General features: G+C 39.3%; 1 protein-coding gene across 1 annotated transcript; it reads left to right on the top strand.

The window, feature by feature from the left end:
- Positions 1 to 354: 354 nt before the first annotated feature.
- Positions 355 to 26,917, top strand: CNOT9 (CCR4-NOT transcription complex subunit 9). The gene is made up of 8 exons (XM_022567687.3): positions 355 to 498; positions 10,167 to 10,346; positions 12,176 to 12,291; positions 14,201 to 14,310; positions 18,979 to 19,088; positions 24,306 to 24,404; positions 24,620 to 24,711; positions 26,137 to 26,917. The coding sequence occupies exons 1-8, from the start codon at positions 475 to 477 to the stop codon at positions 26,303 to 26,305; spliced, it is 900 nt and encodes a 299-aa protein (XP_022423395.1). The 5' UTR covers positions 355 to 474; the 3' UTR covers positions 26,306 to 26,917.
- Positions 26,918 to 26,929: the final 12 nt, after the last annotated feature.

The raw sequence follows: 26,929 nt of genomic DNA, 5'->3' as shown, positions 1-26,929 counted from the left end.
AGCCCTGACCGTAGTACGCATGCGCACTTCCTACTTCATTCACTTTCGCCCTCCCACCGTTTCCCTCCTACTCAGCCCAGTTGGGCATGCGCACTACTTGTCCTCCCAGGACTGCCCGGCTTTTCCCGCCCTTCACTGGCCTCCGGAGAAGGGTCAGAGTTCACGCCCTTCTCTGGAGATACCTGCTCCAAGCCGGGGACGCAGGGACTAGTAGGTGGCGGATGTCCTTCCTGTCCTGAAACTTAAGGGACAAAGGACAAACTGTAGAACTCTTAGCTCCAAGAGCTGGGAGGCGGGAAGAGGTTGTGTGGGCGGGGTCAGGGGTGAAAGGTCAGAGGGGCTGCGAAGGGGCGGAGCCAGCCGGAGGCGGATGGCGGCTGTGGCGGCTTATCTGCTTCAGCGGCAGAGGCGGTGAAGCTGGGACGCGGGTCGGGCGTGTCCGGCGGTGGGAGGAGAGCGGCGGCCGCTCCCAACATGCACAGTCTGGCAACGGCTGCGGTAAGTGACTGGGCCGCCCAGCCTGGGCCCAGAACGCCTCCTCAGCCCGGCGTTTCGGCCTTCTTTCCTAGCTCCCTGTGTCGGGCTGGGAGTCCTGCTCCTCCTGCCCTCAACCCGCGAAGCCCCGGCCCCCTTCCTCGCCGCGCTTGGCTGTGGCGGAGCCGGCCCCCGCTTTCCTCGCCGGCCAGCTCCCGCGGCCTCTGACGCCGCGTAGCGCGTTCTTTTCTGGCCCCGGGGCCTGGTCCCGCGGCTGGAGCGCCTCCCTCGCGGCCCGGACGGGCCATTCATTGATTCATTTCGCTGACCAACAGTTTCAGGGCGCCAGTTCCGTGCTTGGCGTTGGCGGGGGCGAGGGGACTTCCGCAGTCCGCCTGACACTGCCCGTGCTCTTGGAGCTCCCTGCTTAGGCACATCGCGGCGGGGAGGAAATGGCTTCTAGCTCAAACCACTTGCTTTACAGATGCAAAATCCGAGACCTGGAGAAGCGAATAGTTACCATGTCCGACTGACGGTTCTCTGCGCTTAAAACCTTTTTTCACACATCTCATTTTACCAGCGTGATCTTTTACCAAGAAAAACAGATAGTGTAAATTAACCTGTGTGAAGTAATCCTGTGGTCTCCCATTGCATTGAGAGAAAATCCAGACTCTTTGCCTTGGCCTACAAGGCCCTCTGAACGTTATATTCCTTACCCAGGTTTTCAGTCTCTTCTGTCACTTGCTCCGCAGGCTCCAGCTACACTGGCCGCCGTTACATCTCTTCTACTTAACGCTTTTCCACTCCAGGTTGCATCTCTTACACACACACACACACACACACACACACACACATACACACACCCATGTGGGTGTCCGGCTCCTTTTCCCTCAGGTCTCTGTCTAAATCTCCCTAGAGTTGCCGTCCCTGACCACCCTATTTAAAGTAGTTCTGTAACCCCCCAACTTTTCTCTGTTAGAGTACCCTTCAAAGAATTGATCTCAATTTGTAATTCTTGTATTAATTTACTTGTTTGTTATTTGTCCCCCTTTTGAGGTCAGGGACAGGGATCATGTGGATCCTGTTTATATGGTTACTCCAGTGCCAAGTCAGTTCCTGGCACCAAGTAAGGGCTGAAATATTTTGCTGAATGACGCCGTATAGATGAGGGAGGTGACTACTGAGAGCAAATAGCCGTAATGGGCAGACAGGATCTTGTGATTCGAGCATATTCTTCTGAATGCCCATCCAACTTTTTCAGTTTAACCAAGGTGAAGTGACTTAAGGAGAGAGTAATATACTAAAGTTGCATTACCAGGCAAAATAACATAAATCCTAAATAGAGGACAAAAGTTGCCTCAACTTTAAAGTCAGAAAGTGAGCTGAGTGTGACTAGGCTATAGACAGCATTGTCATTTCCAGGGCAAGTGGCATCTCTGCCTCCTGGCACCAAGTTTCTAAAGTGTTTGTAACTTTTCACAGAGAGAGGTACCTTTTATATATCTCTTAACTAGGTGACTGCAATTTCCCCAGCTTTTTTGTTTCTTCCAGATTTTACATGTAATATGGGAAGAAGCTAGTCAGAAAATGAGGTTGTTGCTGGTAGGAGGGGGGCAGGTTAAACAAAGGACTCTGCTAAGGTTGGCTTATTCATCTCTCAAAATCTGATTGTCTTCTCTAGGCTTTGATACCAAGCTGCTCTTTCCCCTGTGCCTCCCCAGACTCTGCCTATTCAGTTCCTTTTCAGTTGCTCCCTAATACATCTTTTGAACAGATATTAGAGCTGTGGTTCATTACTTAAAAGCTCAGTACGTGTTTCTTCAAGTAAATTTGTAGTGCCTTACCTTTATTTAGAAATTGAGCTTTTGATACTTTTTAACCTGTTATGCTGTTTGGACTACACAAAAGCTCTGACAAGTTCATTTGTACCACTCATTCACTGGAATATTTGGTTAGTGAATCTGAAGCAAAAAAAAGTTGAGCCACCTCTTTCCCAACCCTTATTGCCTTCCATTAGGCTAAACTGCCTGTGTTATTCTGATCTGGGTAAAGGGACACTAATGGTATATATCCCTCACTAGAAATTGAGGAGTTAATAATACATGCAGCAGTGCCTGCAGTAATCTAAACAGCTTGAGAAGATGCTTACTTTTTGTCTAATGATGAAAATTTGTGTGTATCTTTATTTCTTTTTTTAAATAACAAGTAAATCACTTCAGCTAGGGAGATAGTACTATCAAAGGAGAATGTGATCACATACGAATGCAGGATGTTATTCACTAGATGGAAGAATTGAGATCATTTGGGATGTGTCTTAAATTTTGACTCTTTTCTTTAGTATTTTATTATGCCAGCAATTTGTAGTATAGTGGACTCTTCTCATTCTTTGCAGAATACATCTTAACATCTTCATTATTGCCATCGCAGAATGTAATTTCTTTCTCACATCTACTAAATAGAAACAGAAATACCCCACAGGATTGTTTTAAATAAGAATAAGAGAGTGCTCAGTGGTTGGCTAGGTTCATTCATTGGTTAAAAGACTTGCTCCCAGACTTTAGCCTTGGGACTCTAATTCCTGCCTCAGCAAAGTAACAAATCACCTGTTATGGACCTTGAAGACTGCTTCAGCTTAATAGTACCACAGATCTTCACATACAATGGGTCTTTTGTAATGAATGTTATACTAGTGATCTAAAACAGCCAAACGTAAACCTTTAGGAGGTGCATTGGGTATGCTTCGTTTTTTTTTTTTTTCTCCACTAATTTCCAGTGGCAATTCTGACATCCTTAAACCCTTGCTTTTTCCTCACTTTCCATGTAACCAGCAGCTGTATTAGTCATTTTATATCTCTTCGCTGAAGCAGTGCTAGACCCCTCCTCTTTGGCAAGTAGAAAGAACATTAAGCACTCTGAAGGATCTAATTCAGACATCTGTCTCCTATTGAAGATTTAAGCAAATTAACCAACTTTTCTTTGTTTATTCACTTCCATTTTTAAAAAGTTATTTTGAAGAACATCCTGGCCCGTATTTTATAAAGATATGAGGATAGTTAAGCTAATTTAGTGTTTCCCTGTGGCACTGTTAAGAAAGGTGTTTTCTTGTTATATCATCATTATGTAGACACCCAAAGCCACGTGTTGAGTCATCTCCAGACCAGAAATAATCTCTATTTCAATCTAATTCCATTTTTATTCACTATCATGTATTCATTGATAAGAAAACCAACAGCTGTTTTGGTCCTCGAACATGAAATTTTATTGATAGATTTGGCCATTTTCTGTTTAAGAGAGCCATCAACAACAATTTTTTAGTTTACTCAAGAGGGGGGATCATATTTCTTTCCCATTTATGGGTAAATGTGGATCTTTTCTAAGTTCTAAATATCTTCTTTTCACATTCTGTTAAGATTTTTCAGAAGTGGAAGACCAACTATCAGTACCCTTTGTTAGTGACACTTGGAGTTAACCATTGGTGACTCACTTTGATAAATGTCTTAAGCTTCACTGAAAGAAAAATGTTACTTGAAATACATTTTCCACATACAAACCAATAAACAGGAAGGAGGAGAATGAGTCCCTCCTAGTTGATAGTACAGACATTTTTTAACACATCTGTTAAAAGGAAATGACCACTGACTCTAAGTAGGTTATAGCTAAAAGTATATAGTTACATGTAATTGATCTTGTTTTTGTCGTTGGAAGTGTTGAGGGTGATAACTAATAGTCCAAATCAGACTTCTCATAAATGACTTTACCTCTGGGTATGTTAATTGAACCCACTATTTACTCAAATCCAACTGTAACAGAATATCAAACTTAAACTTCTGTATTGGGTTCTTAAATAATTTCTTCAACTTGGAGGAATATTTGTGATTTCAGTCCTATAGACAAAGTAGGACTCACTGATTCTAGAGAGTAGACTAGAGTTTAAATGTAATTCTGCCATATACTTGCTTGTGTAAACTTCAGTATATTAAACCTCCCTGAACCTGTTTCCTCTTAGAATTTTGAGGTAATCCACAGTGACTGGCACATAGTATTTCAGTAAACATTGCCTCCTATTAAAAGTTCTTAGAAAAAATCAAACCTAGTCTATAGTAGAGGGCTGGGTGTGGGGTTTTCTGAAAGGAGTATAGAGAATTTGGGGGGGATAATGGATGTCCAGTAATGTATCTTGATTGTGGTGGTGGTTACTTGGGTATATAGGTTTCTCAAAATTCATTGAAATGTACACTTAAATGGGTGCACTTAAAAGTTGTATGCAAATTTACCTCAGTAAAATTGATTTTTTTTTTTTTTTTTTGCGGTATGCGGGCCTCTCACTGTTGTGGCCTCTCCCATTGCGGAGCACAGGCTCCGGACGCGCAGGCTTAGCAGCCGTGGCTCACGGGCCCAGCCGCTCTGCGGCATGTGGGATCTTCCCGGACCGGGGCACGAACCCACGTCCCCTGCATCGGCAGGCAGACTCTCAACCACTGTGCCACCAGGGAAGCCCAAATTGATTTTTTTGTAGCCAGTTAGATTAGTCTCTCACTTGTAACTAAAGAAAGAAATTTTTGAGATTTTAGAGCTGAGACTTTGATAATTAATTTAGTTCCCTCATATAACCAATGATAAAATGGAGGCTTAGAAAAGTAAATGATTTATTCTAGGTCACACAATGGTAAAAATGGCAAAACTGTTTTGAAGCCACTTCTAGCTCCCAATCCAGTGTGCATTCCAGTTATGTACTTGTGTAGTTACTTGCAAATCAAGGTCTTTCTTTCTTTTTTTTTTTTTTTTTTTTTTTTTTTGCGGTACGCGGGCCTCTCACCGCTGTGGCCTCTCCCCTTGCGGAGCAGAGGCTCCGGACGCGCAGGCTCAACTCTCAACCACTGCGCCACCAGGGAAGCCCTTTCTTATTATTTTTATTTTTAATTCTTTTTTGGCGGCACCACACATGGCCTGCAGGATTTTAGTTCCCCGATCCCTGGATCAAACCCGGGCCCCCTGCAGTGGAAGGTCAGAGTCCTAAACACTGGATCACCAGGGAATTCCCAAGGCCTTTCTTATTCTTAAACTTGACAACATGTTCTTAATTCTAGGTCTGTAAAAGGGGTACAGGCAGGATCTATGAGTTCCCTGAAATTATGTATAAATTTTAGGTAAAAATAAATTATGTGCAAAACAGTTTGAAATTGTGTATTTTTCTAAGGAAAAGATCCAGAGATTTCAATTCAAGAAATGCTACCCTCTGCTTTTGTGGTAGTATCCTGCCGTTATTGTTAATGTGTTTAAGTTAGGTAGTTTCCAAAAGGGAAATCAGATAAATTTGCTTCTATGCCACTGGACGACGGTGTGTGCCGGTAGATTGTATCAGCCACAGCCTCAGAAATGTATTAGTAAATTATAAATTTAAAGAATTATAGCAATTGAACTAGGAATCTTTAGAGGTAATCTTTAAATAGAGAATTGGAGGAGGAGGAAGTCTGCCCACCGTTTACTCATAGTTCCATCAGTTGTAAAATGAGGATTATAACCACGGTGCTGTGATCATTCAATGAAACCATGCTTTTTAAAAGTACAATACAGGGACTTCCCTGGTGGCACAGTGGTTAAGAATCCGCCTGCCAATGCAGAGAATGCAGAGAACACAGGTTTGATCCCTGGTCTGGGAAGATCCCACATGCCGCGGAGCAACTAAGCCCCTGTGCCACAAGTACTGACCCTGCGCTCTGGAGCCGAGCCCGCGTGCCACAACTACTGAAGCCCTTGCACCTAGAGCCCGTGCTCCGCAACAAGAGAAGCCACCGCAATGAGAAGCCTGCGCACCACAACAAAGAGTAGCCCCGGCTCGCCGCAACTAGAGAAAGCCTGTGTGCAGCAACAAGCACCAAACACAGCCAATAAATTAATTAATTAATTTTTAAAAATAAATAAATAGGGCTTCCCTGGTGGCGCAGTGGTTGAGAGTCCACCTGCTGATGCAGGGGACACAGATTCGTGCCCCGGTCAGGGAAGATCCCACATGCCGCGGAGCGGCTGGGCCCGTGAGCCATGGCCGCTGAGCCTGCGCGTCCGGAGCCTGTGCTCCGCAATGGGAGAGGCCACAACAGTGAGAGGCCCGCGTACCGCAAAAAAAAAAAAAAAATAATAATAATAAATAAATAAATAAAAGTACAATACAGTTCCCTCTCTTTCCTCATCTACCCCACCCCCTCTTTTACTTCCCACTCCCTTTTAGGAAGGCATCAATTTTCAGATTCTAACATTTTTGTGACAGGTGTGCCTAAATGATCTTTGGGATTCAGAAGGAGAGTCAGATGCATTTGGGGTTTTTATTACCATCAAGATCTAGTAAGATGCTGGAGTGGTGCTTTGGGGCTTTATTCAGGGATGAAGTCCAAAGTATTTTATCAGTCGTCTGGTAATGTAAGTTAATATAGAAATCAGTGCGTAATTCAAAATGTAAAAATATGGGAATTCCCTGGCGGTCCAGTGGTTAGGACTCGGCGCTTTCACTGCCAGGGCCCGGGTTCCAAGATCCTTCAAGGCAAGCAGCACGGCCAAAAAAAAAAAAAAAAAAAGCAAAAATACTTCCTTTTTATTCTCCAAAATAACTAACTTTCCTTGTGTGTTATAAAATTACTTGTTGATGTAGGTAGGGAAGGGGTGTGTGTGTGTGTTGGTGGTTATCACTAGCTGAATTATGCCCATCTGAGCCATGATTTGACATAGGGAACTATGTCAAACTATTTCACTGACTTTTCCCATTAAAATGATGGTTATTAAGTACCTCATAATCTCAATAAGTAGAGAATTTCTCTTAGTATCAATGATATTGTTCATGGGTGTTGATTGTTTTTCAGATTCTGCTGAACTAACAGCAGTAACATTTTAATTTTTGTCTGAGATTTTTATATATTTCCTATCTCTTTTGTCTAGGTCACAGGAAATAGTTTTTTGGAAAGTTGTGTTTAGATCAGACCTAATCTTTCAGGCAAGTGAGAAGCAGCATTAGCAAGGCAGTTAAGAGTATGGACTCTGCTGCCAGACTACCTGAATTCAAATCCTAGGCTTTGCCACTTAACTTTTAAATAACTTCTCAGTTTTCTCATCTATGAAATGAGGGTGGTAATGACAAGTATTTATTTAAGACAGTGCCTGACAGAGTAAGCACTATGTATGTGAGCTCTCACTTTTATTTTAAGAAATAATTGTATTCATCCGATAACAAATAGGTATTCAGTGGGTTTAAACTAACTCCTCCTATTAAATTTGGGGCAAAATTCACCAGGAGTGATGAAAAGGAGGGTCCCTACCTCAGATATTTCCTGGTACCAAACTGCCCTAACTGCCTTCTGGTTGTTAGAGTGGCTGCAGAACTCATCTCTAAGCTTATATCTGAGGGCCACATTACCACCTACCTGACGTCCATAGCTCTCTTAGAACTAAAGTCCAATGGAGGCTGCAGAAGTTGGAGTATTACTGGCAGCAGGTGGTCATGGCCTTAGGGACCCAAGTAGGCACCAGATATTGACCCTCCAGAGTGCCAGCACCACTCCAGGGGCACGATCTCCTCTGCTGTAGTCAAGCCAGCTCTGGAAACGTCATATGTGGAAATAGGACCTGGTGTTCAGAAGCCACAACATGCTGACTGGTGTCTACCAGTGCAGCCTGGCGTTGTTCACCTAGGGTTCCCCAGGACAGGATAGGGTACAGGGTGCTGGGTACAAGTCACACATTGGCTTTAGAGAGGGTGATGGAGTTTACTGATGGTGGTGTCTGGATGACAGGCCTCTAGGAATGAGTAATGACTAATCAGGATAGACACTATACTGCTGGAGCATTGTCTGTGGGGCCCTCTCTAGGATTGTGGGTCATCCAAGAGACTGTGGGCAGGAAACCCAAAGCTAAAATTTTAGCCCTTGTTTCTACTGAGCTTTTAAGGTGATGTAATACTCTAAATGTAAACATATCCTATCTTCTGGTGGGAATTACATTTCCAAAAATAATTTTTAAAGTCAAGGGCCTATCTGTGGCAACATAGAAAAGTCAAGTGCTTGGACCTTACTGTTTTTGCTGTTGGGAGCGGAGGGCAGGAAAACTATTCCTTCTGCATCATTTAGGAGCCTATGTTTTCTTGAGGAGCATCACTGATGGGAATTACAAAGCAACTTTTAGCAGATTACTCTGAGGCACTTAAAGAGGACTTAAATTACATGGTATTTTAGTCTGTTTAGCAGAACACCTTGTGGTTCATTCTAGCAAGCAAGAGAAATGATAAACGTTAAACTAAAAGCTTCTAATCAAGCTTCCATTTATAGAAGGCAATTGTTCAGCTTGAGTAAACGTGACTACTCCTCAAAGTCCATCTTAGACTTCATTCTGTTCTTCAGCAAACACAGTTTTCCTTTTTGTTCCTCATTTTTATATCTGTGCGATGGGTAGGTCATCATTCTATCACACTAAGGTGTAGTGGGAACATGTGCATAGTGTGAGAAGCTGGTGTAATATGGTTCAAGAAAGATTGGAATATGCAACTTTTGTACTTGGGTGAATTGAGCAAGTTAATTCCTCTGAGCATTAGTAGTTTCATCTGTAAGTGTAGATCCCTTTTTTCTGTCTACCTACCCTATAATTCCTCATGGTTTGGGGGGAAATTAAGTGAGAAAATATTGGGCTAGGGATGGAAATCACCATGAATTTGTTAGGACTTTAGAGCCAGAAATAGCAATGGTTATCATTTTTCTAGTTTCCCATCTTATCTTCCAGATAAGAATAGTTAAGGGACTTAACCAAGGTACAAGCCTGTTTGACAAATGTGAAGAATTATAGAAGTGCTCAAATTTTTTGGAATATTGAGATTCTTTAGCACAATAAAGAAAGCATGTTCTGTTTATATAGTCCCTACACGAGTAAGGAATGAATGAATCTCTGAGGGGTGAAGGTACAATATGTATAAGAATCATTAGAGGGGGGAGTTTTTCCAAATTACGTAGATTTTCTGCTTCATGGAGGGGGATGCTGGAATTACTGGGGAAGGAAGAGCAATGTGGGGGAGGGCTTTTTCTTTCAAAAACCATCATAGGCACATGGTTAAAAAAAAGAGTTTAAACTACATGCAGAAGATTTTATTGTATACAATGACAAGTAGGTCTCCCATATAGATTCCAACCTTAGAGGTAACTACTGTTAACAGTTTCTTATGTGTACTTCTAGAAATGTTGTATATAAATATATAAGAATATATGTGTGTGTTAATGGAAGCGTATATGCTGTTCTGCACCCTTTTGGGGTTTTTTTTTTTTTCTTATTTAGTATCAGCACAGTATAGAGCTAACTCTTTTTTAAGGGGCTATGTAGTATTCCATATAAAAATGTACCCCTGTATATTTAACCAGTTCCTTATTGATAGATGTTGATAGACTTCAAGTTTTCTGCTTTTAAAATAGTGCAGCAGTAAATATTCTGGTATATCTTCGGTACAGCCCAAGTAGACCTGTAGGATAAATTTCTAAACATGGAATTATTAAAGAGTGTGTGCCTTTTAGATTTTGATAGATTTAATTCATTTACATCAAGTATATGTATTTAGAAAAGCTCCCCTAGTATTTACAGAAAATATGTTCCCTCCAAAGGCTACTGCAGAGTAAGACTTGATTTGACTCTAATGAAACTCACGTTTACTTTCTTGTTTTCACTTGAAGCCTGTGCCTACTGCACTGGCTCAGGTGGATAGAGAAAAGATCTATCAGTGGATCAATGAGCTGTCCAGTCCTGAGACAAGGGAAAATGCTTTGCTGGAGTTAAGTAAAAAGAGAGAATCTGTTCCTGACCTTGCACCCATGCTGTGGCATTCATTTGGTACTATTGCAGCACTTTTACAGGTGGGTATATATCCATGAGTTGCATGTCATTCCTGTTTATCACACTTGTATCTCTCTGTCTTTGCCCAAATGATTATGAAAACTTTGGTAGGATGGTTTTTTTCTTTTTATTATTTTTTAAACTTTATTTATTTTTTAATATAAATTTATTTATTCATTTATTTTTGGCTGCGTTGGGTCTTCATTGCTGCGCGGGGGCTTTCTCTAGTTGCAGTGAGCGGGGGCTACTCTTCATTGAAGTGCACAGGCTTCTTATTGCGGTGGCTTCTCGTTGCAGAGCACGGGCTCTAGGCGTGCAGGCTTCAGTAGTTGTGGCATGCAGGCTCAGTAGTTGTGGTGCACGGGCTTAGTTGCTCCGTGGCATGTGGGGTCTTACTGGACCAGGGATAGAACCCATGTCCCCTGCACTGGGCAGGCGGATTCTTAACCACTGCGCCATCAGGGAAGTCCTAAACTTTATTTTTTTAATTAGTTTATTTATTTATTTTGACTGCGCTGGGTCTTCATTGCAGCACGTGGGCTTTTTCTTGTGGCATGCGTGCTTTTCTACTCGCGGTGCATGGGCTCTAGAGCATGCAGGCTCAGTAGCTGCAGTGCACGGGCTTAGTTGCAGTATGTGGGATCTTAGTTCCCCGACCAGGGATCGTACCCGGGCCCCCTGCATTGGGAGCACGGAGCCTTAACCAGTAGACCACCAGGGAAGTCCCAGAATGTATATATATTTTTTAATGTTAGCATTTGTAAGAATCTGTTTTAGAAAAGTCTAAGGTACTTGTTAAAATGCAGATTCTTGGATCCTACCCAGGAGATTTGATATATTTAGTCTAAGATGAAAGATCTATTTTTAACAGGCAGCTCCCCCACACCCAGGTGATTCCAGTGTACATGGTGTAAGAGCTACACTTTGAGAAACACAACTTTAGGAGTGCTACAAAATAATATTTACTATATGGTGGGGGGGATGGAAAGGAAGGTATAAGAACTGAAAGGTATATTCTGGGGAAAGAAAATGTTAAGATAAAGGTATAACAGCTGTAGGATTAAAGGTGGATATTCTTGTACATTGAAGAATAAATAGCTGAAATTTGGTTCTGACCAGAACGGTCATTTGTGGGGAATAAATTGATACGGTATAGTCCTAAGAACCAAGATAGAATGATCATCCTTTAAAGTATTGTCCATAATTCCCAATAATTAGATCAATTTTTTTAATCTGTTAAGTAAATTCATATTCTGTCCCTACAACACGTACCCAAGAAACTAATCTTTCTTATAGGAACATTTTCTGTGTAAAAGTTTTACAGTTAAGATAAATGGAATTGTGTCCAGCAAATCATTGCCTTTTGGCAGAGAATACATATATTCCCTGCTGTTTGTACATATCCCCACACATATACCCATGTTCTTATCTCCCCCTTTTTGCAGTTGCTACCTGACCAAACAGAAACATTTTTGTGAGTCACTGTGGTTGATTTACTAACACTTTCTGGCTAGCTATCTCATCACTGCAACTAAAAGTAGGGTGTTGACAAAAGGGGGGATTATAAATATGAGTCCCTCAAGTGAAAGCCTCAACAGGTGATGCAGGATATAGGAGGAAGTATGGTTGACCACAGTTGCCTCCATAGAGATCTTCCTAGAGATATATGTAGAAATGTCTCAGTCTCAGTCAGGTATATTTATGATGAAAGGATAGGAGTATTGTTCATTTCTTCCCCCTCTTTTAATGGTTCGCTTCTTATAGGATACGTGGAATTAAAGTTGTTTGCTTTCATACCATGGGAATTAAAGTTGTTCCTTGTTCATCTGGTGCTGATTTCCATTTTTAGGAAATTGTAAATATTTATCCATCTATCAACCCACCCACCTTGACAGCACACCAGTCTAACAGAGTTTGCAACGCTCTGGCATTATTGCAATGTGTAGCATCACACCCAGAAACCAGGTAAATACTTTGAATGAGTGTGTGGGTAGAGTTTTGTGTTGAATGTGGTCCTAACTTCTGAATGATGAGAGGAGGGTCATGCAAGTAGGGTACATGTGTGTGGGTGTGGATCTTCGGGACTCTTCTTTTACTTTTTTTTTTCCTCAAGAATTTCTGGTCTCTAATTCACCAGTTTTAGTGTAGTAACAATATGGTATTGCTTAACATGTTCTTTTATAATTAATTTTTTGCCTTTTCAAATTGTAAAATATAAATAATGTAAAATTTATCATTTGAACCATTTTAAAGTATACAGTTCAGTAGTATTAAATACATTCATAATGTGCCATCATCACCACCATCCATTTCCATAATTCTGTTCATCCTGTAAAACTTAAACTCTATACCCATTAAACAATAACTCCCCATTCCCCTGCCCCCCAGCCCCTGGCAACTACCATTCTACTTTCCGTCTGTGATTTTGACTATTCTGAGTACCTCGTTATAAATGGAATCTTATAGTATTTGTCTTTTTGTGATTGGCTTATTTTACTCACCATAATATCCTCAAGATTCATCCATATTATAGCATATGTCAGAATTTCCTTCCTTTTTAAGTCTGAATAGTATTCCATTGTCTTATTTACTTTTTACCCATTGGTAGCAAGGAACTTTAAAGGATTGGTGGTCACCTCTCAGGAAAGGTCAGGCATACAGCTACTTCTCCCTCCTGAATCCATGGTAGGCGTCACTGTGCCACGCATGAGGCACAGTGCATGGCATTTAGTAGGAGTTCAGTTAGTATTTGGACTCAGCACTTTTTTCTCACATAGTAAGCCAGATTTGGCTTCAGAATCTTTTTTAACACAGGATTTTAGGCAACCTCTGTAATAAATGAGAATTGGCATTCAAATTGAGACACTTTTGCCTTCCTGCTATATCTGACAAATTAAGAAAGGGGAGATTCTGTTCAGGAATCTGCTTTGTGACTTTTATGGCCTTAAAGCACTTAATAGTCATTTTATTAAAGCCTTTCCTCTCTTTGTCAAGTTTTCCTTATAAAATCTGGGTGCTAGGTTGGCACTGACCTTTCGGAACTTTAGAAACATTGCTAAGAAAATTACTTTTAAGTACTTAAAAATGCAAGAGTACTTTCTTAAAATTTTTGGGTGTTGGCTCTCCTGTAAGGTATAATTATAAATTATATAAAGTAATAGACTGATTCCATATTAGTTGCTGAACATATTAGCTGCAGATTGAAATGTTTTTAGGATACTTAGTGTATCTGAAAGCTCTAACCAAAAGAGTATTTAAGCATAACAGATAAACCTTGATAATGGCTGCTTTATTTTGTTGTCTTGGTTATAAGTTTTTGTCAGCTCCTACCTGTGAATATTACTGTTGACCCATAAACTAGATGAGGGAGGGCATCTAGGAGAATCTCTTGGGCCCTTAAGTGCATTTTATGACCTATTTTTTAAAACTTGCAGTTGGATATTTTATCAGTTTTTAAAGTACTTGGTACTGAATACAGGGAAAATTGTGTGTTCTCTTAACCATTGGTCTAGGCTAGGGTTTTTCAGCCTTGACACTATTGACATTTTGGGCTGGATTAAGTCTTTGCGGTGGGAGGAGGGGGATAAGAGGGGACTGTCCTGTGCGTTGTAGGATTAGCAGCATCCTGGCCTCTGCCCAGTGGATGTCAATCCCTTCAGTATGACAACCAAAAGTATATCCAGACATTGCCCCTGAGGGGGCAAAATCACCCCAACTGAGAACCACTGGTCTAGACTAATGACCAGTAACAGTCTTTCCTAGAGATTCCTTGGTCAAGCAGTGTTATAGGCCTTACAGAATTAACCACCTGGGAATGTTCAGAATCCTTAGAAATTAACTCTGGGCTCTGAATGTGATTATTTTTTTCTTTTAGGTCAGCATTTCTTGCAGCACACATCCCACTTTTTTTGTACCCCTTTTTGCACACTGTCAGCAAAACACGTCCCTTTGAGTATCTTCGGCTAACCAGTCTTGGAGTTATTGGTAAGTTATTAGGATCGTTTTGCAAGCCTGGAATCATCATCATTCATAATAGTGGTCTTAGGTGTTTTGTCTGTTCTTTTATAGCTTTTGTTCACCAGTTATTCATTTTTGTCTTCGGGGTTGAGTCTAATAAATTAGTTTTTACTAATAAATGAATATCAGAACATTATTGCTCTTACCAAGTACCATTCTGACTATTGTTAATAAGTCTATAAGACCCAACATTTGGGATTAAATTCAGTGTGTATGTAGAAATGTTTAATAATTGTAGGGAAAGTAAAGAACAAGAGTGTTAACAAAAAAAGATTATTATTACAGGAGTAAGAATTTGAGTTTGTTTCTTGGTTTGATTTTTCATCTTTGTCACTTCTGAGCTGTTCTCCCATAATTCCAGGGATTTACCTTCTGTTTTAGCTCGTTGAATTTTTGCATGCTCAAATTAATGTTTCCATGTACATTTATTATGGGAGATGTGTCTAAAACGCTATATCAGCTATTTCAGATCTTAGACTCCAGGGTAGTAAAATCTTTAGATTTGTGAAATGTAAATACGTTCAAGAAGATTTCTTTCCTAAATTGCCCTTCCTTTTTTCAGTGTCTTTTTCTCATAGTTTTTGCTCGACATACTAACCAAATAATAAGAACATCAGTTATACAAACTTTGTTTTGTTTGGTTATTATTTTTATGTTCAACCTGTGTTCACATCCTTATGTTTATAAACCATGAATCAGGAAGTATAATTTAAAAGTTTGGTATTTCTCAGGAACATTTTATTCTACTTTTAAGAAGTAACTGTTATCTCATACTCCAAATGAATGTTATTGTTTTTTACATCTTCTCCCAAGTGGTACTGTAATTAGAAACTTTTTTCCCAATATATTCTTTCCAGCTTGTAAGATATAAAAACGTCTCGTGTAGGATTTAAAACATCAACATGATTCCAGCCAAAAGAAAACACTTGTATTCATTATTCTAATTCAAATCATCCTACTTCTGCTGTTTTTTTTACTACTGTGGTTGGATGATGCACTTATGTGTTGTTAGGGTAAATGTTGACTGTGGTGGGGGGTGGATACAGTACTTGGACGGTATTAAGCCAGTTGTCTACCCTTGCATGTATTTTTAGAAACTCAGTTTCTCCCAAGTCATTGAGAGTACAAGCAGAAGGTGAATGTTTGGGCCTAGACTTTTTCCTACAGTTCAAGGGTTATCAGACAAGTTTGAATATAAATGAAGTGATACATAACATAGATTAGAAAATACTTGAAACTGAGTAAAAGTAAAAATACAACATATCAAAATTTATAGGATGCAGCTTAAAGTAGGGCTTAGAGGGAAATTTGTAGCATTAAATGCTTATACTAGAAAGAAAGAGAGGTCTTCAATCAGTGAGCTAAGCTTTTCTTTAAGAAACTAGAAAAAGGAGCAAATTAAACCAGAGCAAACAGAAGGAAGGAAATAATAAAGACTAGATATCAATGAAAATATGAAAAGAAAATCAATACATAAAATCAGTGAAACCAAAAGCAGGGTTTTGTTGTTTTGTTTTTTGAGATATAATTGACATATAACATTGTATTCGTTTTTGGTATACAACATGATTTGGTATATGTATATATTGCAAAATGATCAGTACAGTAAGTTTAGTTAACATCCATCATCACACCTAGGCAACATTGTTTTTCCTTGTGATGAGAACTTTTTACAATCTCTCTTTTTAAGATTTCTCTTAGAAGCTTTCAAACATACAATACTGTATTGTTACTGTGGTCACCATGCTGTACATTATACCCCTGGGACTTATTTATCTTATAACTGGACGTTTATACCTTTTAACCACCTTCACCCATTTCATCCACCCCAATTTTTTATTGAAAAAAATTCAATAAAATTAATAAACCTCTATCCAGACAGACTGATAAAAAGAAGAGAAGACACAAGTTACAAATACCATAAATGAAAGGGGGTGCATTATAAAAGACTCTACAGACAATTAAAAAGATAATAAGATAATACTGCTAATAACTCTTTGTCCATGAATTTGACAACCTAGGTGAAATGCACAAATTCTTTGAAAAATACGGTCTGGCAGAGTGCACTCAAAAAAAAAAAAGAGATAAGCTGAATAGTTTTTGTAGTTAAAAACCTTCCAACATAGAAAACTCTAGGCCCAGATGGTTTCAACTGGTTAATTCTACCAAAAACTTAAAGAAGAAATAACACAAATTCTGTTAAAAACTTTTCCATAACATGGAGAGGAGGCTTCTCAACTCCTGGTGAGGGCAGCATTACTCTGATAATAAAAACAGAAAAAGAAGTAAAAAGACTATAGACCAGTATCCCTCATGAACACAGATGCAGAAATTCTCAACAAAATGGTAACAAATCAAATCCAACAACATGTAAAAAGGATCATAATGACCATGTGGGTTTTATCCCAGGAAATCATTCTGGTTCAGCTTTCAAAAATCAGCCATTATGATTGACCGTATCCACAGACTAGAGATGAAAAATCATGTGATCTTCTCTGTAGTTTATAAAAACAGCCTTTGACAGAATTCAGTATCCATTCGTGATAAAAACTCCAGCAAAGCAGGAATAGAGGGGAACTTTCTCAACCTGATAAAGTACAAAAACAAAAACAAAACCCTTCAGTTAAGATCATAGTTAATGTGAAGAACTGAATGTTGTCCCCCTAAGATTGAAAACAAGGCAAGGATGTTCATTCTCACCAGTCTTATTCATTCTCATCCTGGATATCCTTACCGGTGCAATAAGGCAAGAGAAAAAAAATAAAGGACATACAAATTAGAAAGGAAAAAATAAAATATTGGCTACATTTTATAGCTATAAATGGAGTATAATCTTTAAAAATTGTGAATCACTATATTGTATACCTGTAACTTGCACAGTATTGTACAGAAACTATACTTCAATAAAAATTTTTTTTAAAAAAAGGAAAAAGAAAACTGTGTTCACATACAACATGATTAACTGCATTGAAAAGTCTTGAAGAATCTACAGAAAAAAGCTACTAGAGCTAGTGAGTTTAACAAGGTTGTAAGTTATAGAGTTATTATACAAAAATCAATTACATTTTTGTGTGCTTGCACTAAACAGAAATTGAAATTTCACCAAAACGTGAAAAACTTGGGTGTAAGTCTTACAAAATATGTGCATAGTCTATAGCTAAAAACTATAAAACAAGGACAAAAGAAATCAAAACCTAAATAAATGCAGAGATACACCATATTCATCAATTGGTTTATCGTTAAGATGTGGTTAAGATGTCGTTCTCCCCCAGATGATATATAGATTTAGAGCAATTCTAACAAAATCCCAGTAGGATTTTTTTTATAGAAATTGACAAGGTGATCCTAAAATTTTATCTGGAAAGACAAATGAAATAGAATATGCATTTTTTAAAAAGAAGGATAAAGTTGGAAGACATATACTACCCGATTTCCAGACCTACTGGAAAACTACAGAGTCAAGACAGTGTGGTATTGGAGAAAAGATAGACTTGTAGAGCAGAATGGAGAGCACAGAGATAGACCCACACAATTATGGTCAATTGGATTTTTGACAAAGCTGCAAAGAGAATTTAGTGAAGAAAGGATAGTCTTTTTCAGTAAATCGTGCTGGACAATTGGATATCCATATGCAAAGCAATGAACCATGACCTATACCTTGTACTCTATACAAAATTAACAAAATGGATTTTAGACCTACATGTAAAAAATCTAAGTGAGATAATAATCTGCCATCTGCAGCAGGCCATGTTAGTAAATTATGGTATGTGCTATTTAGAGATGTAGCGTTTGTAGATTGTCAGTTCTGGTTAAAGTAAATGATATTACTCTCTCCTGAAGTGATTGACTTTAGTTATTACAGGTCCAGTTAACTAAGGCCTTTCATATAAAAGCTAGTGATGCATTGGGCAGCTCAGGGAACAGTCATTTGTTTAATGGGACTCTGCCTCCCTATATGCAGAATGGAGAGGATATCAGTGAACTGTGTCTGACACCCGGTCAGTGGTGTAAGTTTAGAAACCAACAGAGTAATAGAATTGGGATGAATTTTAGAAGTCATTGGTCCAACTCTTAGTTTATAAAGAAACAGAGGCTTGCAAAGGGAAGGTAACTTTGTCAAACTTAGGTAAACTAGTTGTGGAACCAGAATTGGAATCCAGGTGTGTGTGTTTCTTGTTTAGGTATGCCCTACAGTGTTTGTGCTCTTTGGGAAAAGAGGGGCAATTGAATAACCAGGAAGTAATGTTTGTTTATGCCTATTGTGACTTAAGTAGGATTCAGACTGACATCGTTTCTTTGCTACCTGGGAATGTGCTTTAATACTGATGTAGAATTCTTTTCTCTTACCTAAGGTATATGGAGAAGAGATGGTGATATTATTGTATGAATGCCTACCAAGAGTGATAGAAAAATTATTTAGATAGCTAAACAGATGCTAAATATATGATAGACCAAACTTGGTACCTGATCTTTTGGTGTTGACTGATAACAGTCAACCTGTGCTTTTCTTCCTTTTTTTTTTTTTTAATGAACCACAGTTTGTGTTGTATGTTAAGTTCCACAACTAGCTGGATGAACAATTTTAGTTGGAAACCCTGACTCTGAAATAATTTTGTTTGTCCATATTTTCTTTAGGGGCCCTGGTGAAAACAGATGAGCAGGAAGTAATCAACTTTTTACTGACAACAGAAATTATCCCTTTGTGTTTGCGCATTATGGAATCTGGAAGTGAACTTTCTAAAACGGTGTGTGTTTTTCTCTTAATTAGATTCTATATTGTTGACTCTTGGGCTACTTCTTCATGGTTATCATTTTCTGCCTCTCGTCAGGTTTTTTGAAACTTCCATGAATGTTTTTTCTCTTTTAAATAAAAATTGTTATATAATGATGATTTTAAAACCCAGACCCGTCAGAAGAATATCATGTTAAAACACTAAATTTCTCCCTTTCATCTGAACCCACTTCTCACTACACAGGTGTATTATTCCAGACATTTTTTTATGCATAATCAAGTGTATATATACTTGAGCTTCTCCCTACTTTGCACTTTAACCATGAATGATAATGTGACTGGTATAAATTCTTAACCTCTATTTTCCCTCTCAGAACTCCATTGCCATAGCCCTGTTGTCTTCTGGTATTGAATGTTGTAGTGAATCTTGGGTCAGCCTAATATTTTCCTTTCATTGGTGAACTTGCTTTTTCTGTGTGGTATCTATAAGCTTCTTTTATAATTTTTAAGTTCATTTGATAATTTTTTTTTTCTTTTGGCTGCGCTGGGTCTTCGTTGCTGTGCGCAGGCTTTCTCTAGTGGCGAGCAGGGGCTATTCTTCGTTGCAGTGTGTGGGCTTCTCATTGTGGTGGCTTCTCGTTGTGGAGCACGGGCTCTAGGTGTGCGGGCTTCAGTAGTTATGGCACGTGGACTCAGTAGTTGTGGCTCATGGGCTCTAGAGCACAGGCTCAGTAGTTGTGGCACACAGGCTTAGTTACCCCACAGCATGTGGGATCTTCCCAGACCAGGAATTGAACCTATGTCCCCTGCCTTGGCAGGCGGATTCTTAACCACTGGACCACCAGGGAAGTCCATCATTTGATAATCTTATATCAGATTTTTTTTCTGGAAGAGCCTACTCTTTGTGTCTCTTTTTTGGTTAATTTTATAGTTTTCCCTTTGATTTGTTTTGGCCTCTTGCTTCAGCAACATCAGTTATGTATGCTATATTGTCTATTTTTCAAATATATATTTTTTCCCTCTCTACTTTCTATCTTTAATTTCATATCGTGATTTTTCTCAGGCTACTTTTCCATGTTGCTGACTATTTTTAGCAATATCTTACTTCTGCTTCCAAAGTGTATCTAGTCACATTGACTAGTCACTCTAATTTTTAATTTGGTAAATACTTATTGCTGAGTTGGACGTAAGTAGATGTAATGATTTAAATTTTTTTTGTTTTGAATACACAATACAAATAAAGTAAAAATTCAAATGCTACTACAAATGGCTATACAAACAAATGGAAGTCTCCTACCATAGCCTCTCAGTTCTTCTCTCCAGTGGTAACCAGTATTACTACTTTCTTGTAGAATCCTTCCAGAAATATTCTGTGTATACATGTAGCAGTTTAATTTTGTATTAATTTTTTTCCTCTAGTCTCTGCCTCTCACTTCTCATGTCCTTTCAGCTCTTCTTTGAATTTTTTATGTTCTTTGAATTTTTTAAAATGTTCTTTAAAGTCCACATTCTCTTCAATTTCCTTGAAAATGCAGATAAGTATTACTTGTTACCCCTGTGTAGGGTATGTCTCAATAGAAGTTTCCCTGTGGGCGTCTTTTTATCCAAGATTGCCATTTGTTTAAAAATAATGGATGGAAAGAGAGATGTTATGAGCTGAAGTTGGCAGCTTTCAAGTCAAGTATTTTACCTCTGAATACTTTTCCACCCAGCCTGCCATCTAAGGTGTGTGTGTTAGGGAGGATTTAAACCTCTCTCTTCAATTTTCTACTAACACACAAAGAATAAGTGACATGTGATCTATGTTCATGCTTTTCTTTCTTTGTTTGTTTTTTAAATAAATTTATTTATTTATTTATTTATTTATTTATTTATTTATGGCTGCATTGAGTCTTCATTGCTGTGCACAGGCTTTCTCTAGTTGCAGTGAGCAGGGGCTACCCTTCGTTGCAGTGCACGGGCTTCTCATTGCAGTGGCTTCTCTTGCTGTGGAGTACGGGATCTAGGTGCGCAGGCTTCAGTAGTTGTGGCTCATGGGCTCTAGAGCACAGGCTCAGTAGTTGTGTCTCCCGGACTTAGTTGCTCCGCAGCATGTGGGATCTTCCCGGACCAGGGCTCGAACCCATGTCCCCTGCATTGGCAGGCGGATTCTTAACCACTGCGTCACCAGGGAAGTCCCTATTCATGCTTTTCTTCTCTCATTTGTCCCTTAATTTTATTCCTTTTGTTAATTTCAGTGGCTTTCCGGGACCGGATTGGAATGGTTACAACTGTATTCTGTCATTTTTTATTCATAGTTGCCTATGAATAGGGTTTTTTCAAGTTGGCTTCTTATGGCTGGGACAGAAAAAGATTCATTTCTTCTTTAGTGACATTTCTTCCAGGAGCCCCCATCCTAATGATCCCTCCCCTATTTACATTCCTTGCCCATTACTAGAATTAATTCATCCTTGATGTGTAGATGTTCCCATTGACCTTTACGCTTCAAGTAGAATACTTCTCCTATCCTACGTTTTATGGTTTGTAGTCACTTCCTGGCAAGTCTTTCTTCTTTTGCTCCATGCAAGCAGACACCTCGTTGTGTTCACTTTTTATGTACAATGCTTAGTCAAACGTCTTGCCATAGTAGACACCCAGTAAAGCAGAGGTTCTCAGTCAGAGCTGTGTGGCATGATCACCTGTGAAGTGTTCTTGTTTCTTTGGGGTTTTTTTTTTTTTTTTTTCTGCTGTGTTGGGTCTTAGTTGCGGCACACAGGCTCTTTCGTTGCAGCGAGCAGGCTTCTCTCTAGTTGTGGCACGTGGGCTCAGTAGTGGCAGCACCTGGGGTTAGTTGCCCCGCGGCGTGTGGGATCTTAGTTCCCCGACCAGGGATCGAACCCACATCCCCTGCATTGGAAGGTTGATTCTTAACCACTGGACCACCAGAGAAGTCCCTGTGAAGTGTTTTTAAAACATCAAGGTCCAGGTCCCATATCTGACCTACTGAACCGTTCTGCAGGGTGATAAAGTATGGACATTTGTGTTTTTTTTTAAATCCCCCTGGGTGAGTGTATAGTATAAGTTATTTTGGAAAGCTGTTATTTTGGAAAGCTGTTTGGCAGTATCCACTATAAACATAAACCTACCCTATCACCCAAAAATGTATACCCAAGAAAAATGAGCTCTCGGGAATTCCCTGGCGGGCCAGTGGTTAGGACTCCACGCTTTCACTGCCAAGAGCCCAGGTTTGATCTCTGGGCAGAGAACTAAGATCCCACAAGCCACACAGCATGGCAAAAAAAAAAAAAGCTCTCATGGGCATCAAAACATATATAGGAGTATTTATAGCATTTTTACTCATGAAGGATAAATTGTAGTATAGTTACAAAATAAACTACACAATAGTTAAGAAGCATGAACTGCTGATACATGCAATGTGGCTGATATTATGTCAAGTGAAAGAAGCCAGATATATATGAGTTCATACCATATGACTCATATATGTATGTGAAATTCAAGAACGGGCAAGAACAGTCAGTGAGGATAAATCAGAATAGTGATTACCTCTCAGGGAAGGATATTGACTGGGAAAAGGCACAAGGGAATCTTCTGGGGTGCTGGAAATGTTCTGTATTTTATTTTATTTAAAATTTTTATTTTATTTCATTTTTATTGAAATATAGTTGATTTACAATGTTGTGTTAGTTTTGGGTGTACCGCAAAGTGATTCATATATTTTTTTTTTTTTTTTACATTCTCTTCCATTATAGGTTATTACAAGATATTGAGTATAGTTCCCTGTGCTATACAGTTGGTCCTTGTTGGTTATCTATTTTATATTTAATATTGTGTATGTGTTAATCCCAGCCTCCTAATGTTCTGTATTTTAATCTGGTTGTGGTTCACAGATGTGTAGGATGTAAAAATTAAGATACACTTAAGATTAGTGCACTTTACATATTTTACTGTGTATATGTTTGTATTAGTTTCTTATTGCTGCTATAACAGATTGCCACAAGCTTGGTGGCTCAAAACACCACAAATTTATTCTCTTACAGTTCTGGAAGCCAGCAACCGTAAATCAGTTTAACCAAGCTAAAGTCAGGGTGCCAGTAAGGGCAACATTCCCTCTGGAAGCTCTAGGAGAGAGTCCCTTTCCTTGACTTTTCCAGCTTTTAGAATTGCATTTCTTGGCTCACTGCCCCCTCTTCCATCTTCAAAGCCAGCAGCGTAGCATGTTCAAATCTCTCTCTGCTTCTGTCACATCACCTTCTCCTCTATTGTCAAATCTCCCTCCACTTTCCTCTTTAAGGACACTTGTGATGATTATATTTAGGGCCCACCTGGATAATCCAAGATGATTAATCTTCCCCTAAGATTCTTAACTTAATCACATCTGTAAAGTCCCTTTTGCCATATAAAGTAGCATCCCCAGGGTTTGGTGATTAGGACCTAGATATCTTTGGGGGCCATTATTTAGCCAACCACAATGTTATACCCCAGTAAAATAGTAAAATAAAACAATTCCCACAGTTGTTTCTGAAGAGCAGCTGAGGAAGAGAATCATTATAATAATCATTTGACTTGAATTAAACTAGTATTTTTTTAATCCCATCTATGTAAGAGTTAATGAGCTTAAAGTGAGTATATTCTTTATTACTGTTGGAACAATTTTCGAAGGGAGGCTTAAAAGTCTTATTTTCTTTAAGATCTTTTAAGAATAAGAAAAGATTTACCTAACTCATTCGGAAGAGATGAGGCATAGCTGAATTGCTAAAATCGTCTTGGCCCATGGAAAAGGGAAGAGGCTCTGTGTTTAACTAGGTTTGATCTCAACTCTGAGTTAGTAGCTTTGTCACTTGGGACCTTAACCTGGCAAGTTATTGATCAACAGTTACACCTGGCACATAGTAGGTGTTCAGTAACAGGCAGTCTCTCTGTTTTTAAGACTCTGATAATTACCTACCTTTTATGTAAAATGAGAATAACAATGGTACCTACCTCATAGGTTTGTTGTGAAAATAAGATAAGGCATGTTATGGCTTAAGGAAGAATTCCAGCACATAGTAAATGTTCAATATGGTAATATTTATTAATTTTTTTGTACTATGCGTGTCTCGTCAAGTAAGTTATATAGAATGCAAGGGTATTTGCTTAGTTTTCTGCTTATGGTTATTACTGGGAGAAAAGCAGACAGTTGGAAGACAAGTCTGAGCAACGTTTTGGACTCCTTAATTTTGTTTTACTCCAGGTTGCCACATTTATCCTCCAGAAGATCCTCTTAGATGACACTGGTTTGGCTTATATATGTCAGACGTATGAGCGTTTCTCCCATGTTGCCATGATCTTGGTGAGTTCTTTCATTTGCCTTCTTTGTAACTGCTTCTGATCACACAGCTTAGTCGCTTTGCAGTCGACACTGAGCTGCTTCAGTCTCCCAACTAGAAATAACAACTGTGGAATCTTGTATAACTGTTCTTGCAATATCTGCTCTCTGATATCAACTAGGATTATTTTGTGTTTTGTGTGTTTTTTTCCTATCCCACCTTGTTTTGGGGGAAACAGGGTAAGATGGTCCTGCAGCTATCCAAAGAGCCTTCCGCCCGTTTGCTGAAGCATGTAGTAAGATGTTACCTTCGACTCTCAGATAATCCCAGGTAAACATTTATAGGATTTATAGGACTTTAATACTCTGGTGAGTATTTCAGGGGAAATACTCTAGTGAGCAGTTGCCCCATCTCATGGGGTAGCTCCTATGTCTTTAGGACAGGGAAGGGATAAAACTATATTTAGCTTGTCTGAGACAGACCTTGATTAATTCCTTTTAAAATCTGAAGTGCTGAATTTAAAAATCCATCAGAGTTTTATCTCCCCACTGGAACTCCGTACCCTACTCTAAAATTCCAGAGAGTTCAGACAGTGAATCTTATGATACATTACTCCTGTGGTTTGAGCTTTCTGTTGCTACTCCAGGTGGTCAGAAAGAAAAGTATACTTTCAAAGGTCTCTTAAGAAAGGAACAGGCCCAGAGGGCTCTTGAATTATATTTCCAGCTCTCTTCCTGTAAAGTCCTTGAGCTAATTGTTTTATCTCCCTATGTTCGTAATCTTTCTGCCAGAAATCATACATTGTAGATACATTGCGTTTTAGAAATATTTGACCTTTTGCTTTGTAAATCCATAATTCATGCTGAAAGCCACTTGCTCAGATTCTGCTAAACCACATAATGGGTTGATTTCTGTGTTCTTAGGAATGAGGATAACTTGATTTAATGTGAACTCAGCCTCCTGCCACTGAGGTTAATTAAGCCCTAACTATTTCTTTGACCATTTTGTCTTGTTCCTTAGTGGTTCCTGTTTTCACCAAAGTTTGAAAATATGTTTATTTAAAACTCTCCTTGTACAAAGAAACTAGGCTGAGTACAAAAGCTATAACTTTTTTTAAAAAACAGCCTTATAAATAGTTAACATTTACCTTTTTGAGTTTTCAGATTCGACTTTTACTGGTCATATTTTAAAGTAAATGAAACATTTAAAAGTTCATCTGATAATAATGTTACCATAGATTTGTTTTTACTGCTCATCTCTTATTAAGGGTTTTAACTATAAAACTGAAGCTGTTTTTGGAAAGACACAAATTTATATCAGTTTAAAATTCATTAATTTATCATACTATGAGTGAGGTCATATCCCCTGTTAATGTACTGATTTTGGAATATTTCATTTACTATATAATCCATATATTTCCAACATGAGTATTATGACAATGTTTACTGTAATAAATCAGAAAGCAGTTTGAATTGAAGTAAATTATTGCACCATTTTATTCCATTTGCTTTGTCACAAAATTCTACATTGGGGCATCATTCTGAAAATGTTTGCAGACAACAGATCCTGGAGCAATCTGAGCCTATGCCTAACATAAGCTTTAAAGAATTTTAATGGCTTCTTAAAGTACCTTGACAGAACCATAGATTCCCAGGAGTCTATGTATTTATATCTAAGAAAAGGGCTCTTCCCTGTCCCCCAGATATGGGTTTATTTGTTTGGTCTCCCTGGTCGGTTTGTTTATTTCTGACGTAGGGCACGTGAAGCACTGAGGCAGTGCCTCCCTGACCAGCTGAAGGACACGACCTTCGCCCAGGTGCTAAAAGATGACACCACCACTAAACGCTGGCTTGCACAACTCGTGAAGAACCTGCAAGAGGGCCAGGTCACCGATCCCCGGGGTATCCCCCTGCCCCCTCAGTGATCCTCCCCCGTCCCCTCCCACTACTCCCCCAAGTTGGGGAAGGGAGGGGGGAACCTGCGAGGAATACAGCTCAGGTTTTATCGCTGACTGGGAATAGACGACCTCAATGCTGAACTGCACTGGAGAAAAGGGGCACGGTACCCGTGCTGAGGTGTATGAGCTGCCATCAGGCTGCCTTGAGGACCTGGGCTCCTTCTGCTACTCCCAGGAAACGGGCTCCTGACACAGTGTTCTGCCACCACAGCCAAGGAGGGTGTCAACACCAGCAAATGCTGTATTTGCAGCATGCCCAAGATGACCGTTCTCCCTCACCTCTACCCAGCCACTGGCAGGGAGGGGAGACGGTGGTGACAGCAGCAGCACTCTAGGCATGGTGAACACCTGGGACCAAGCCACGTGGCGTTTTCTTATTTTGCCTTCCTGGAAGACTCAAGATATGTCTCTACATCCTCTCTCTCAGTATTTGTTTACTTTGGTTTTTTGTTTTTAATCTCAGAGAGAGGTGTATTTAGTGGACACAAGCTGTAATATTCAGCAAAACTTTGTCAGTTGGTACTGTTTACAAGTCTGTTAGATGTGTAAGCTCAATAAAAAGTTGGTCTGGGCATTACATCCCCTCTAGCA

Source organism: Delphinapterus leucas, chromosome 8, assembly GCF_059928025.1.
Source record: "Delphinapterus leucas isolate spDelLeu-1000000601 "Yukka" chromosome 8, BTC_Dleu_Yukka2, whole genome shotgun sequence".
NCBI classification, from domain to species: domain Eukaryota; kingdom Metazoa; phylum Chordata; class Mammalia; order Artiodactyla; family Monodontidae; genus Delphinapterus; species Delphinapterus leucas.
The sequence above is the reverse complement of the archived record's forward strand: the minus strand, read 5'-3'. Positions and strand labels throughout refer to the sequence as shown.